We start from the raw sequence: 15,701 nt of genomic DNA on the forward strand, positions 1-15,701 counted from the left end.
GGAGTCTTATCCACTGCAGCACCAGGGAAGTCCCCAGAAGTGAAATTTCTGTTCTAAGTTCTTCGAATCAACTCATTTAATCTTCTCAACAACTCCATGAGGTAAGTTACTGTCTTCATGAGTTCCAGATTAAAAAAACAGAGGCAAAAAAGAAAAAAAGGATGAAATAACGTGTCCAAGGATACATCTTATAAATGGTGGAGCTAGATTTTGAATCTAGACAGTTTAGCTGCAGAGTCTATGCTCTTAAACATTAACCTATTATCTGACATAATAGGTGTTCAATGAATGCATTTTCAATAAGTGAATATATGACTGTTTCTTCTAACTTTTACCATTTAGCCTTCTGTTCCACCTGCTTAGGAAAATTCTAACATTAAATCAACCCACTATCTTCACTTTTCCTGCACCCAGACTTTTAAGCACTCTGGAGAAAACCACCTTCTGGGAAGAATGAACTCCTACCCGGTTTTCCAGGTTTTTGAAAATACCTAATAATTCTGTATGTCTCTAGTCTTTGCCCTCCATTTGCTGTTGGTTCTCACCTCAAATTTCAAATATCTGTACCTCCATACTTGTTATTTTCAGAAAAAAATACAATTTCCAGCCGTGAACTCTTAGTTTCTTGCTCATTCCTATCAGTCTGACTTGTATTGGCACCCATCCTTGCCTTTCCTCTACTGTCAAAATATTTAACATTTCTATTTCTAAGGCTCATCCACTTTTAGCTGCTGCCCACTGTCTTTCTTCCCTTTCACAGCCAAGCTTTTGAAGTGTTGTTTAAATCCTGTCTGCATTTCTTCATCTCCCTTTCACCGAGCTCAATCTGGCTTCTGTATTTATTACTTCGTTCATTTATTAATATTAGCTTTTATTTTTATCAATTTCATCCTTTTGCTTTCTTTAAATGCATTGATTCTTTTTTTTAATTAATTTATTTTATTTTTATTTATTTACTTTTGGCTGTGTTGGGTCTTCGTTGTGGTGCGTGGGCTTCTCATTGCAGTGGCTTCTCTTGTTGCGGAGCACGGGCTCTAGGCACACGCGGGCTTCAGTAGTTGTGGCTGGTGGCCTCTAGAGCGCAGACTCAGTAGTTGTGGCGCATGGGCTTATTCGCTCTGCGGCATGTGGGATCTTCCCAGACCAGGGCTTGAACCCGTATCCCCTGCATTGGCAGGTGGATTCTTAACCACTGTGCCACCAGGGAAGCCCCATATTGATTCTTTTTTAATTCCTTAGTTTAAATGCTTAATTCATTATTTGTTCTATCTATCAATATAAATATTTAAGATCCCCTTTTGCACACTTCCCCTGCTTTATCTGTGTCTTATAGATTCTTATCTGCAGAATTCCTTTCTATATAGTTTCTTTTTTCTTTTTTCTTTTTTTCTATAGAGTTTAAAATTTTTGTTTTTGTTTTCTCATTATTCCAAAAGTGTTTATCAGAAAATTTAAAAATTTTCTGTATGGTAGAGTCTCTTGTTTCCTAGTTTTGTAATTAGTATCTATTTTATGGCATTTTAAACAGAGTATATTATTTTATATTATTTCTACTTTGGGGAAATTTCTCTGTGGTTTTATATACAGTCAATTTTTGAATATTCCATGGAAAACTTAAAAAAAAAAGATTTACCTTCTGTTTCAGATTACAGAGTTCAACATATTAAAAAAAAACAAATTTGTATTATTAATTATATTTTTATTTCTCCTCTATCCTTATTTATTTAGGAAACCGTGAACATAGGAAACTGTGCCCGTTCTGTGAGTATGGGCTAGAAAGTGTTGAGACTTGTCCCTATTCTCAACACGGTGCAGGAGAAGGAGAGATGTGATGGTTTCACAGCCCAGAACATCCCAAGGAACAGAAGAGTGATTTCCCTTGCTCCTGAGTGGGGAATGGAAATGGGGCAGAGAGAGAGATACAGGCATGGAGGTTGAGAAAAGAGGATGTTGCAACCTTTGTTAATCAGTGATCTGGGACCAGATTATACAGTGTAATCTCAGTGGGTGCCAAGAGCATAGACAAAAATAAGTGCCAGCCCCTGTGCCTGGCACCAAGTAAGTTCCCCACTCCCACCCCTGGTGAAGGAAGGCTCTACGTGATTGAGATATAATGTCTACCACCCATTTCCATGGGACTTGAAGAAGAAATTCAGTTCAGTCATAGAACAATTTTGCACACTCATCCCACAACATCTGTAGCTCCAGCTGAGATCTCTCTATGAGTTCCAGACTTCTATCCAGGTTATATTAGATTTTTCTGTTTCAAGTTGAGCATGCTCAAAATGAAACCCATCTCCTAGCGTCTTCTCACCCTCCTCACTCCTCAACTAAAACCCATTCTTCTTCTTGTCTTCCCTGTTTTACTAAATATTATCAACATTCGTTCAGTTGTCTAGGACAGAAACCAGGGTGTTGTGTTGGGGGGTGTAGTTCAGAAAATGCTAAAACTTAAAAGCCAACTACGGCATCTCCATCCTATTATCACTCATCTATACTGGGGCTTCACTGGCGATTTAGTTTAAAAAATGCTTTTTAAATGGTTTGAAAAATCACTGTAGAAGAGGATGCAGTAAATGGAGCAAAAGAGACTAGAAACCCTTCCGTACAAGCCAAAGCCACTGAAAAGCCTGGGGGCTGGGGTAGGGAATTGGAGAGATGAGTGTGACAGAGGTGAGTGGCCAAAGGGAGGCAGGTTCAGGAAACGACCTTCATTGGCTGTTTTGGTCTTCATCCCAGTGTGTGTTCTGGGGGGATGGGGAAGGACGAAGCCTGAGCCCCATCAAGAAGGGCCCAAGGGGACTTCCCTGGTGGCACAGTAGATAAGAATCCGCCTGCCAATGCAGGGAACACAGGTTTGAGCCCTGGTCCGGGAAGATCCCACGTGCCGTGGAGCAACTAAGCCCGTGCACCACAACTACTGAGCTTGCGCTCTAGAGCCCGCGAGCCACAGCTACTGAGCCCGCGAGCCACAACTACTGAAGCCCGCGCGCCTAGAGCCCGTGCTCTGCAACAAGAGAAGCCACCGCGATGAGAAGCCTGCGCACCACAACGAAGAGTAGCCCCCGCTCGCCACAACTAGAGAAAGCCTGCGCGCAACAACGCAGACGTAAATAAATAAATAAATAAATAAATAAATTTATGGGGAAAAAACAAAAAAAAAGAAGGGCCCAGGGAATCAGATTGCCTGCTGCTCCCTCCTGGACAAAGCTTACTGCTCTCCATGGCCCTTCAGGAATCCAAGGAGCCTGATGTCTATCAGGAGAATTTTGAACCCATGTCCTACCTGGACTACTTCAAGATGAACCAGGATCCCTTGGGAGATGAAGTCCTCCATTTCCTGCTAAAACACTACAATGTCACTTTTAAACCAGGTGCAGGTCTCCTTCACCTCTGAGGGGAGAGATGGGGGAGTGTGGGAGGAGGGGTGGCCATGCAACTTTTAAATCAGATGCTGGTCTTCTTTAATCGTAGGGCAGGCTTAGGGTGGGTCTGGGGAGGGGTGGCCAGACCATGAGCAGCAACTTTGGATCTTCAGAGTATGTGGAACTCCCCTACGGGAAGACTTTAGATACACTTGATGTATGTATGGTACATGGTGGGATGCCCTCAAAGTTTGTGAGGTCAGACTTTCTCCTCCCATAAAGTCTAAGAGCTGTGGTCTGTGGTGGTCCTGAGTGGGCCTGTCTTCTCCCTCTCACTGGCTAAAGAAACTACAAGGGCATCAGAAAGTGTAGAAAGCCTTGCTCCAAATTCAGCATTACCACTCTTCTGCCTGCTTACCATGGTAGCCCATGAAAACAGGTGCTAGGCCAGCTGGACCACTAAAATCAAATAATGGGTATCTTTTCATCATTCACATGAGAATAAAACATAACCTGATAGCCAGAATTTTCCCAATTAAAATTTTCTGCCGTCAAATTTTCTTAAGCCTTTGATGCCTGCTTCAATTTATTTGCTACTGTACCCTACGAATACAACAACAAACAGACAAACAAAATGTAGCAGCAGAACCCAGGAGCAAGTGAGCAGGCTAAGTTTAGCGGTTTGGCCAGGACCCCTGGGTCCAGTTCGTTTTCTCTCCTCTCAGCCTTGTTGTTTATCTTGGAAGCCCCTTGCCAGGGTCCAAATGCTACTGATATTTTATGTCAACACAATCTCTCGTGGCTGAAGAGAAGTAAGACAGGAAGGGGAGACCAAGGGCTCTGTCAGCCGGCCCTGAATTTTCCTTTTAGTCCCCATACTGCCAAGCGAGTTTCTGGAATACAGTTGGTGCTCAATAAATGTTTGCTGATTGATCTTTGGAATGTTACAGATGGTCTCAATGGGGCCATAGGGCACGTCAACAAAGAGTGCTTGGAATAGGGAAACCAGTATACTCAGGAATGTGATTAGATTTCTTCTCTGGACACTTCTTTTTTTTTTTTTTTAAAGTATTGTCCCCACCCCAGATCTACAGAGTCAGAGACTCTGAGGGTGAAGCCCAATAATCTTGGGGGTTTTTTTGTTTTTTTTTTAAATTAATAGCTACTCTATTTATTTATTTATTTATTTTTAGCTGTGTTGGGTCTTCGTTTCGTGCGAGGGCCTTCTCTAGTTGCGGCAAGCAGGGGCCACTCTTCATCGCGGTGCGGGGGCCACTCTTCATCGCGGTGCGCGGGCCTCTCACTATCGCGGCCTCTCTTGTTGCGGAGCACAGGCTCCAGATGCGCAGGCTCAGCAGTTGTGGCTCACGGACCCAGTTGCTCCGCGGCATGTGGGATCTTCCCAGACCAGGGCTCGAACCCGTGTCCCCTGCATTTGCAGGCAGACTCTCAACCACTGCGCCACCAGGGAAGCCCTCTGGACACTTCTTTACAGTCGTAAATTGGCAGGTGAAATGTCAAAGCTGGTTCTCTAACACCCAGCCACCAAACAAACTCCCCTGCTCCTAACACTTCCCTCCTACCAAAACTCTCCATGCTCAGTGAGCTGGGGCGGTAGTGCAGGCAAAGTTCCCAGTCCTGGAGTTTACATTCCCAGATGGTCGACTCCCTGTAGCCTCTCCTAATGGGACAAGGAAAGTGGAGCCTTTTGGAAAATGTGGACCTCAGAGCCCTGCCTTGGTACTGATGATTCAGAACATTCCTGTTCTAAAACAGGTGGGCTGGAAGGAAAACTCCTGATTGACCTCAGCTCTGGGCCCACCATCTACCAGCTCCTCTCTGCCTGTGAGTCTTTCAAAGAGATCATTGCTATCAACTACTCAGACAAAAACTGCCAGGAGCTGGAGAAGCGGCTGAAGAAGGTGCCAGGGGCGTTTGACTGGTCTCGGTGGTGAAATATGTGTGTGAGCTTGAGGGGAACAGGTAAGGGGGTTATTGTTTATTTTTGAGTCTCCATGATACCAGGAGCTTCACTTAGCTCCCGAATCAAGAATTTTCCATGGGGCTCATGTAGAAATGACAAGGCAGATGGAGACAAAGAAGGAAGGAAGTCAGTGGGGCCCCAACAAGAAAGGAGGAAGAGTGAGATATGAATCCTATAAAGACCAAAAAAGGGAACAGAAAAAGCTGGCTAGAGACAAACCTGGAGCTGGAAGAAACATCACCAAGGTCCACATGGAATGCCAAGGTCTGAGCCCAAGCAAATGGAGAACCCGCTGGGCTGCCTCCATTCTGATTGGCTGGTGCCCCTGTTGTTCCAGTTACAAGCTCCAGGGGGCTCTAAACTTGTGGAATCTTTTCATGGATCCCAGGAGATAGGGGTTAGAATTAAGACAATCTTGCACTGCAAGTGGAACAAAATTTACTTACCTTGTGTATTTTCATTCAATTTCAGGGCATCAGGAAGGTCCACCATAGCCCTTCCACTCCCCAAATATCACCCTCCCTAGTTAGGTAAGATAGTTGAGGTTGTACGTTAGATTCTTATTCCTTTTGCTTAAGACTATAGCACTTTTTTTTTTTTTTGCTTTTTTAAAATTGAGGTATAGTTAATTTACAATGTTGTGTTAGTTTCAAGTGTAGAGCAAAGTGACTCAGTTATACATATATATATTCTCTTTCAGATCTTTTCCATTATAGGTTATTACAAGATATTGAGTATAGTTCCCTGTGCTAAAAGTAGGTCCTTGTTGTAGGTCCTATTTTATATATAGTAGTGTGTATATGTTAAGACTATGACTTTTTAAAAAATACAGAGCAGGAAAGAGTAAGCCTTTAAGTACTAGTCCTTATTCATACAATAATACGAATGCAGCCCGCATCCTGAGAACAGGTATAGGTAAGAAGGAAATGTATGAGGTGACGAGGAGGTTAAGTGCAGTGGCCAGGGGACAAAGGGAGGGAAAGGTAATGGAGAGACTGGGGGCCCCAACAAAGCGCCTGAAGCTCACTTTGTAGTTTTGCTCAGCTGATTCCAGGCAGACTTTCCGTTTCTGGAGGCACTTGTCTGGGTCGTGTTAAACACAGACTAGCAGAAAGAGAATGGGCTAACTGCCAGGGGTGCATTGCCGACAGAGGGCCTGCAGGTAGACAGGGCGCTGATCTCAGGGTCAGCAGGTCCTGGCCTTGACTTTGTCCACAGCTGGTTCAGGACCAGGTCTCTCTCTGGGACTCAGTTTCTTCATCTGTAAAACCGGCAACCTGCTGTTCTGGGAGCCTGTGCGCCAAGCAGAGAATGGCTGGGAGTGATGTGCGTGGTCTACGTGATGAGTATGACCCAGCTGGTCCCTCTTTCCTTTTCCCTCCACTCCAGAGACAGGGGGGCCGAGAAGGAGGAGCGCTTAAGGAGAGCCATCCGCCAGGTACTCAAGTGTGACATCCTGAAAGAATGGCCCCTGGAACCTGAGGTCCTGCCCCGGCCCAGGGGCCATCTGGTGCTGAGTGGGGACTTTGAGGCCACCTTCTTCATGGTGGGGGTCAAGAGGTTCTCCGCACTGTCCCTGGACGAGAAATTCCTGCTGGAGGCCCTGCAGGAGACCGGCTTCATCACTGAGAAGCTGGAGGAGTTTCCGCAGGCCACTGAGACCCGCTTGGATAACTGCTCTGATTACACAAGGTTCTTCTTCCTGGTGGCCCGGAGAAGGGACTGAGGCAGCGACTTGGAGGAATGGGCAGCAAGCAGGGCAGAGCTCCATCTATCACTCTGCCACCTCATTCGCGTTCCTCTTCATTTAGTCAGCTTTACTTAGAACCCTTACCAGCAAATGATTGCCAGGTAAATAAGGATGCTTATTTCAAACAGAGAGGTTTATAATATGCTTCACTAATGGCCCAGGGTTGGGAAAAAGAATTGGACCAGAGAAATAAAGCTGTGCCTCCTTTGTGTTAAGGGCTTTCCAGGGTTGCGTGGAATGAAGGGGAAGAGTCCCTTCCCGCTCCCCTATTTTAGGCAATTCAGACGACACAACTTCAGAGCTCACTCCCCACCTCCATCCTCATCCCTGCTAATACTGCATCCCGACCCCATGAAATGGAAAGCACACGCATGGATTTTGACACTTGGCTCTCTGGCTTGCTTGCTCTTGTGACTTTAGGTGGGCACCTGGTATCTCAGAGCCTCAGTTTTCCTATCTCTGAAATGGAAATCATCACACCCTTCCCCAGGGTTATTGTGACACCCCAAAGATATAACATGAATACACTTGGTAAATAACCACGTGAGCAACATTGTGTGTTTTTTAAGTTTGGCTGACCTTATAGATGCATATCATAAGCAGTTCTAAAAAGAGCAAGAGAAGTTGTTTTCCTTCTTTGTCCAGTGAAACCCACCTAACCCAGTTGGGGGCAGGGATGGGACACTTGGAAAAGACTTTTTGAAAGAAGTAGCAAGCAAATCAGTGAGATCTAAAGGGTGACCAAGAGTAAGCCAGGTGAAGGAATCGGGGGTGGAGGGCAGGAACTTCTAGTACAGGTACTGAGATCCAGAGGGGAGATAACATACCGTGTTTGGTGAACTTCAAGAAAAACTAAAGACATTTGGGTACCAAGATTGTGGCCCTATCCCTCTAGGGCACTGCTAATACATCAGGCACCTGACATGGTAGAACAGGCCAGCGTTTCAAGGGGGCAGAGGAGTGTCAAATCAGCGACCGTGGGTGGCGTTGGAGGTGGGCACGCAAGCAATTTAGTCATTCAACAAATATTTGTTGAATGCCTGCGTCAAGCTGGACACTGTGAGGAGTGTCAGAACCTTTGCCCAGGGTTGGTCTTCACACTAAACATGATTGCAACATCTAAGCCCTTGAGCACATTCTACACCATGTGTGTATCTGGGTATATTCTTGTGTGTGTATGTGGGCATGTGCACACGTGTGTGTGTGTGTGTGTGTGTGTGTGTGTGTGTGTTTATGCTGAGGATGGTAGTAGAGATGGGTCAGTTCTACCCCTGGTGCCACCACATGAGTTACAGGTGACGCTGACTCCCAAAGGCTGAGGTCAGATCAAGATTAGCTACCAGGACTTGCTTGCAGTAGATGGACCCTGAGGCTGAGTGCTAACACTCCATCCCAAGAGGGCTCCAAGGATACACTGGCATGTGCGGCCAGAAAGCTGGGCTGGGCTGGGAAAGCATAAGGCAAAGAGCAAGGTGGGAGGGCATATAAGGAGGGTGCCCAGGGCGGGAGCTCTTGGCGGGATTGAGGTGCCCAGTCTCTGCCTTCCTGCAGGAAGTGTGGACGTGCACCTGGGGAAGTTTCTTCCGGGGTCCTAGTGTTAGTTACGCGAGTTTTCACATTGGGAGCTATTGGCTTCTTGACATGACATTCAAGTTACCGTGTATGCTTTATGGGCTGCCTGGGAGTGGGCATTTGAGTGTTTAGCTTCATGGCAGATGAGAGATACCAATGTGTGTGAGCCGTGGCTGGTGACCGGAGAAGGTTTACAATTTGCTGAGATCACGGGCAGCACACTTCTGCTATGTTCTACACTGAGGCCGAATTAGCTCGGGAGGGGGACGATGATGGGAAGCACAGAAGAGGGAGGGATTAGTTCCTGCTCAGGAACTGAGGAAGGTTTCATGGAGGAAGTGGCAGCCAAGATGCGTTTTAAAGGAGGATGATGGTTGGAAAAGCATTCCCCCTGGAGGAAACAGTACTGTTACAAAACATGGCCTCGGGAAGATGCTGAGTGAATGATGTGATGTTTCCATTGCCTAGAGTGTGGGCTCCCTATACGAGAGCAGAGGGAGGTGAGGCCAGGAGGGCAGCTCGGGGCATTGGGCTCTGTGAGCCTCTGCAGTGGTCATCAGAGTTCATCAATAAATATTTGTTCAGCATCTGCCATCTGCCAGGCACTGAGAATGCAAGAACAAATATGATACAATTCTTGCCGGGCTCACAGACAGTTATGACAGCCGTTATAGGAAGTGAGGGAACACAGAAGGAAATGGCCTAATTTGGGAGAGGTCAGGGAGGCATCACAAAGAGGTAATGTTTAAAGTGAGCCTTGAACTAACTGTAAATACCAGGTTGCCGGGCAGAGAGTGAGGTGGGGGTGGGGGTGGGATGGGGTGATGAAGGCGTTTCAGGAGGAGGAAGCAGCTTGGCCCAGATGGGAACCGTGGGTGGACATCGGGCATGTGTGGGGAACTTCGATCGGGAAACACGTGCTAAGTGTCTGCTCCCTGCGGGGCCTGTTCTGTATTCTGGGGATGCAGTGAGTGGGTCCAACAAGGCCCTGCCCTCATTCTACTTGGGAGGGGCAGGGAAGGCAGGCAATAGTAGAGTAGAGCAAAACAAGAGTGTGAGAAGCCCCAAGAAGGAAACAACCAGGGCGATGCTGTAATGGGCAGAGGGGGTGGGACGAGATGCCTGGGATGAGCAGACCTACCTGGGGCCCCGCACAGCCGATGGTGTGAGAGCAGGAGCTCCTGGGGGCAGGGTGCCAAGCCCAGCAGCCCCCCTTCTTTACGACGGAGCTCCCCAAAACTAGTGCGGAGAAGGTCTCTGGAAGCAAAACCAACAGGCAGACAGAAACTGCCAGCCTGCTTGTTGGGTATCTTGTCTGCAGCCCTCCCACAGAGAAGCCCCCTTTATGTATGTATTTATTTATTTATTTTTAAAAGATAAATCAAACATCTTTATTTAGTGTTTTAGGCATAAAGTTGGTTTTATTTAATTAATTAATTAATTTATTTTTTAAAAGGTCTTTTTTTTGTTTAATTTATTTTTGGCTGTGTTGGGTCTTCGTCTCTGTGCGAGGGCTTTCTCTAGTTGCGGCGAGCGGGGGCCCCTCTTCATTGCGGTGCGCGGGCCTCTCACTATCGCGGCCTCTCTTGTTGCGGAGCCCAGGCTCCAGACGCGCAGGCTCAGTAGTTGTGGCTCACGGGCCTAGTTGCTCCGCGGCATGTGGGGATCTTCCCAGACCAGGGCTCGAACCCGTGTCCCCTGCATTGGCAGGCAGATTTTCAACCACTGCGCCGCCAGGGAAGCCCGGTTTTATTTTTTTTCCCCTGGTACAAACAATGTTTCAAGGAATTATTTTCCATTCTATTTCCCCACATATAGATGCTTTAATATTACAAGGTAGATTTCTAAAAAATGGCTTTTGAGTCAAGAGACAATTTAAAAATTAATCTATGTTTCCATACTACCCATAATTTTTTTTTTGTTTTGGCCACGTGTTATGCGAGATCTTAGCTCCCCCGACCAGGGATCGAACCCGTGCCCCCTGCAGTGGAAGCACAGAGTCCTAACCACTGGACCGCCAGGGAATTCCCACTACCCATAAAATTGAAAGCAATTTGTTGCTCCACCGCTAACTTCATTGTATAGAAATAAAACTTTGTACAATCTGTTCCTTGCATAGTATTGCCCAAGGCAATGATTTGCTACATTTAAGGACATCGATTTCTGTGCCATTGGTATCAAGCAGAGGGATGCCATTACAAAGGATGCTGTAGGACAGTCTTCGTTTTATTTCCAGGGATTGAGGACCTATAGGAGCTCTTTGGCACATTTTCAGAGAGTTTCTAAACATCATGAAATGATGTTTATGATTGTGAAATAAAGTTCATATTTTATGGCAAGACAAGAAAAGTTTAAATGCAAAAAATTCTCCTCTGCACTTTGGCCTCCCCTCTCCCCCCCGCTGTGCATGGTGTATCTGCATTACCCATTGACCAACCCTCCCCCATCAGCAGGAATACCTTCCCCAGCCATAAAGAGCAACGTTCTCCTAGCACCAACAAGACAACTCAAATCATAACATTCCTTCTTGATCTTGTAAGGGGTCACATGACCTACCACGGTGACCCTTAGATCTGGATTATGTAAACTCAATAATACTTCATTTGTTGGACAGCCCTCTGTCTCAAAAACTTATATAACTGTGCCTTGAGTTCTAACGGGCCGGACAGTTCTCAGAGCGTCCTGAAATGCTCTTCCGGGGTTATAATACTCAAATTTGGCTCAAATAAAAATTTCCATTTCTTTTTTTAAAAAATTTATTTATTTAATTTATTTATTTTTGGTTGCGTTGGGACTTCGTTGCTGTACGCAGGCTTTCTCTAGTTGCGGCGAGCGGGGGCTACTCTTCGTTGCAGTGCGTGGGCTTATTGCGGTGGAGAAGCCCGCTTTATTAATTAATTGATTTATTTATTTATGGCTGCGTTGGGTCCTAGCTGCGGCACACGGGCTCTTCGTTGTGGTGTGCAGGCTCCTATCTAGTTGTGGCGTGCGGGTTACAGAGCATGTGGGCTTGGTAGGTGCGGTGCACAGGCTTAGTTGCCCCGCAGCACGTGAGATATTAGTTCCCCGACCAGGGATCGAACCCGCGTCCCCTGAATTGGAAGGTGGATTTTAAACTACTGGCCCACCAGGGAAGTCCCGAAAAGCCCCCTTTAAAATGTTCAAGGCCTTCCCTTCCAGAGGAAGATCCCAGACCCTCAGACCTCCAGGGCAAAAACCAGCAGTGAGTGGGCTGGGCAGTGCACTGCTGGGGGACAGCGCACGTGGCCCTGCTGAATGTGAGCCCCCGTGTGTGGGTGCCCTTGGGGAGAAGGAGGGACCAGTCCTAGCCCAGTTTAGGATTAAGTTTCCCTTGTCTTTCACTCTGTGGACACAAGAGGGCAGCCGAGCCTTGAGCTTGGCAGGCTGCAGGGCCAATGGGGCGGGAGGACTCTCTTCCCTCAATTTTTTTTTTTTCAGTCTTTATTTTTGGCTGCGCTGCATGGCTTCTGGGATCTTAGTTCCCCGACCAGGGATCAAACCCACGCCCTCGGCAGTGAAAGTGTGGAGTCCTAACCACTGGACCACCAGGGAATCCCCTCTTGCCTCCATCTTGCTTGTCCACGGACTGCTCATCGTCTGAGGCCCGCTCTCCCGTCCAACCTGACGTCTGAATGCGGGAATTAGGAAGAGGAGGGCCACCGCCAGGACAGAGAGTCCTGATCTCCACTGACCTTCGCTTAACCATATATAATTTGCACAGGCCCTGCCCCATCCACAATACAGGCTAAGGCCCAGGAAAGCTAACTCAGATCTGCCCTCTCCAGGGCCCGGCTAGAGACTGGCCCATAAGCAGCCTGGACACGCAGACCAAGGGAGAGACACGCCACCTGACCTCTGGAAGGGTGTCCTTCTGGGGCCTCTCTGCTGTAATGAAAACCTCCCCAAAGCCCATGAAGCTGGGGCAGGAAGGCCAAGTACCGTGGACAGGGCATAGTAAGCCCATCAGATCCATCCAACAGCTGTTATGCATGTGTTAAGGTCCCGAGCTAGTGCTAGGAGTACAAAGGGGAATTGGATTCAGATTCTTCCCAAAAGTTCACGAGCAGGTAGGCAAATGGCCATTGCAATGTAGTGTGGTAAGTTCAGTGAGAGTTGTGCAAGGCTCAGAAGTGCATTCACCTAGATGTGGGTGTGGGGTGGAGCGAGGTCAGAGAAGGCTTCCTGGAAATAATGCCCAGGTTAAGGCTTAAGGATAAGAGGGTTTAACCAAGCAAAGGTAGAGAGGGCTTTTCAGGCAAGGGAAAAGTGTAAGCAAGAGATTGAAGAAACAACATGGGAGAGAGGTTCAAAGAAACTCTAATGTGTCTGAGAAAGTTCCACCCTAATACCCTTTAATGCTGCAACCATCTTATCAGGCTCAGGCTCTGTGATCTGGCTCTTGCCCACCTCTCCTGCCAGTTGAAACGGTTTCCTGAGCAGTTCTGTACATTTGTGTAGGAGCTTTGGAGAACTGAGTTTTTCTAGGCCAGAGCCTACAGGATTAGGGGAAAATGGATGCTGGAAGGGAGACTTGGAGGCTGGGTAATTAGCCTCTGGCTGAGCCTTTCCCTCTGGGGACCTTCCACATCCCTGTCCTTAACAAGTGACCTCCTTGCAAATTGGGGACCGATGGGGAAACTGACAAAGGAAGTAGTGACAGAGTACTTTCAAGAGGAATCCAGAGGTTAAGACTGTAAACAAACAACAAACACAATCTTAAAAATAAAAAATGTAAGACTAAAAATTGATTGACTAGTTCACATAAAAATTAGATTCCTGATTGGTGAAAGACCCCCATAGCCAAAGTGATCAGGCAGACAGATTGGTAGAATTATTTGCAATGATAAAACCAATGGGGGGGGGCTTCCCTGGTGGCACAGTGGTTAAAAATCCTCCTGCCAATGTAGGAGACATGGGTTCGAGCCCTGGTCCGGGAAGATCCCACATGTCACAGAGCAACTAAGCCTGTGAGCCACAACTACTGAGCCCGCATGCCACAACTACTGAAACCCACGCACCTAGAGCCCATACTCCGCAGCAAGAGAAGCCACTGCAGTGAGAAGCCTGAGCACTGCAACGAAGAGTAGCCCCCTCTCACCGCAACTAGAGAAAGCCTGCACACAGCAATGAAGACCCAATGCAGCCAAAAATAAATAAATAAATAAATTTATTTTAAAAATAAAAAACTCCTTTAAAATAAAACAAACAAACAAACAAAAATCAATGGGGAGGGACTTCCCTGGTGGTCCAGTGGTAAAGAATCCACCTTCCAATGCAGGGGTCCTGGGTTCGATCCCTGGTCAGGGAACTTACATCCCACATGCCGCGGGGCAACTAAGCCTGCATGCCACAACTACTGAGCTTGCGCTCCTCAACGAGAGAGCCCATGTACCACAAACCATGCACCCTGGAGCCCTCGCGCCACAACTAGAGAGAGAAAACCTGCACGCCATAACTAAAGAGAAGCCCACGCGCTGCAACTAGAGAGAAATCTGTGTGCTGCAAGACCCAATGCAGCCAAAAAAAAAAAAGAAAGAAAGAAAGAAAATAAATAAATATATTTTAAAAATCCCAACAGGGAATCGATACCTTCTAGAATACACAATGAATACACAAATGAATAACAATGACAGGAGGAAGTCTGAAAAAAAAAAAAGGAACAAGGATATGATGAGGAAATTTATAGAAAGGGAAACCGCAAAAGTCACAAACAGCTTGGGGCAGAGATTGTCTAATTCTTCACCAATTTCCATATCCTCTTTTCTTTGGCACACAGGGGCACCAGGCATTTCTCTGGCCCAAGGAATGTGACTGCATCTGTGCGTGGCACTACAAACCTCCCGTGCCATTCTCTGAGGGCTCTCTCTTCCCTCCCCTGCTGGCTGGAGGCAGAGAATCCAGCAGAGGACCCTGAGGCCCTAGGAAATGACAGAGCTACCCAGTAGAAGCCTGCCCATCTGGAGTAGTACTCCGCCCTTGACCCCCACTACACTGAAATGTGATGTGAACCAAAAATAAACATTTGTTTTGTTAAGCCACTGAGATTTGGGGTTTGTTATATCACTTAGCTTACTCACTGACACACATATTTAGATGTGCTCAAGCTCACCAGAGAAAGGCAAAATTAAAAAAGGTGTATGTACCACTTCACTTGTTCTCATGAGACTGGCAAAAATTGGTAAAGTAGATCATTCCAAGAAGTGTGCTAGGGCTTGAAGGTGTGCATGTGCCTATGGTAACCCAGGAACTCCCATGCACTGCTGGTAGGGAGGTAGACTGGTGAAGCCTTGCTGGGGGCAATTGGGTGGTTCTTAGTAAAATTAAATATGTGGCTATCTTGTAGCTCAGCATTCCTACTCCTGGGGATATATCCTGTGAAAAGGCTCACACGGGTCTATATAGAGGAGACATAGATATCTACAGAATGTTGTGCTGAGGAGTTGGGGGCAATTTGGGTGTCCATCACTGGGGGAATAGATAATAAGCGAAGGGGATGCAAGTCATGGAGAGTGCAGTGGTCAGAAGTAATGGACCCCATGGGCACATAGCAATGAGAATGGGCCTTCAAAGCATAGTGGAAATGGTGTAAATAAAAATAGATGCATATGGCACTGTTTACAATAGCCAAGACATGGAAACAACCTAAATGTCCATTGACAGATGAATGGATAAAGAAGATGTGGTACATATAAACAACAGAATATTACTCAGCCATTAAAAAGAATGAAATAATGCCATTTGCAGCAACTTGGATGGACCTAGAGATTATCATGCTAAGTGAAGTAAGTCAGGCAGAGAAAGACAAATATCATATGATAAAACTTGCACGTGGAATCTAAAAAAAAAAGATACGAATGAACTTATTTACAAAACAGAAACAGATTCACAGACTTAGAGAACGAATTTATGGTTACCAGTGGGGAAGGGGAAGGGGGAGGGATAGATTGGGATTTGAGATTGACATGTACACAATGCTATATTTAAAATAGATAACCAACAAAGACATGTG

The 15,701-nt window shown here is 46.5% G+C and overlaps 2 protein-coding genes across 2 annotated transcripts in view; both read left to right on the plus strand.

Annotated features, from left to right (window-relative positions):
* The window catches only part of ZBTB16 (zinc finger and BTB domain containing 16), a 228,808-nt gene extending 214,106 nt beyond the window's left edge, over nt 1–14,702 (plus strand). The window contains exon 7 of the mRNA XM_007171983.3: nt 14,469–14,702. Coding sequence (XP_007172045.2) covers nt 14,469–14,503 — 35 coding nt within the window. The 3' untranslated portion in view covers nt 14,504–14,702. The remainder of the gene's footprint in view (nt 1–14,468) is intronic.
* NNMT (nicotinamide N-methyltransferase) lies at nt 4,766–8,269 on the plus strand. Its single transcript, XM_057552215.1, has one exon. The coding sequence runs from the start codon at nt 6,674–6,676 to the stop codon at nt 7,073–7,075; it is 402 nt and encodes a 133-aa protein (XP_057408198.1). The 5' UTR covers nt 4,766–6,673; the 3' UTR covers nt 7,076–8,269.
* Nucleotides 14,703–15,701: the final 999 nt, after the last annotated feature.

This window comes from Balaenoptera acutorostrata, chromosome 9 (assembly GCF_949987535.1).
Source record: "Balaenoptera acutorostrata chromosome 9, mBalAcu1.1, whole genome shotgun sequence".
NCBI lineage: Eukaryota > Metazoa > Chordata > Mammalia > Artiodactyla > Balaenopteridae > Balaenoptera > Balaenoptera acutorostrata.

Bases quoted from the DNA above. Each gene is read 5' to 3' on its own strand.
- NNMT (XM_057552215.1), top strand. From the start codon at position 6,674: ATGTGCGTGGTCTACGTGATGAGTATGACCCAGCTGGTCCCTCTTTCC.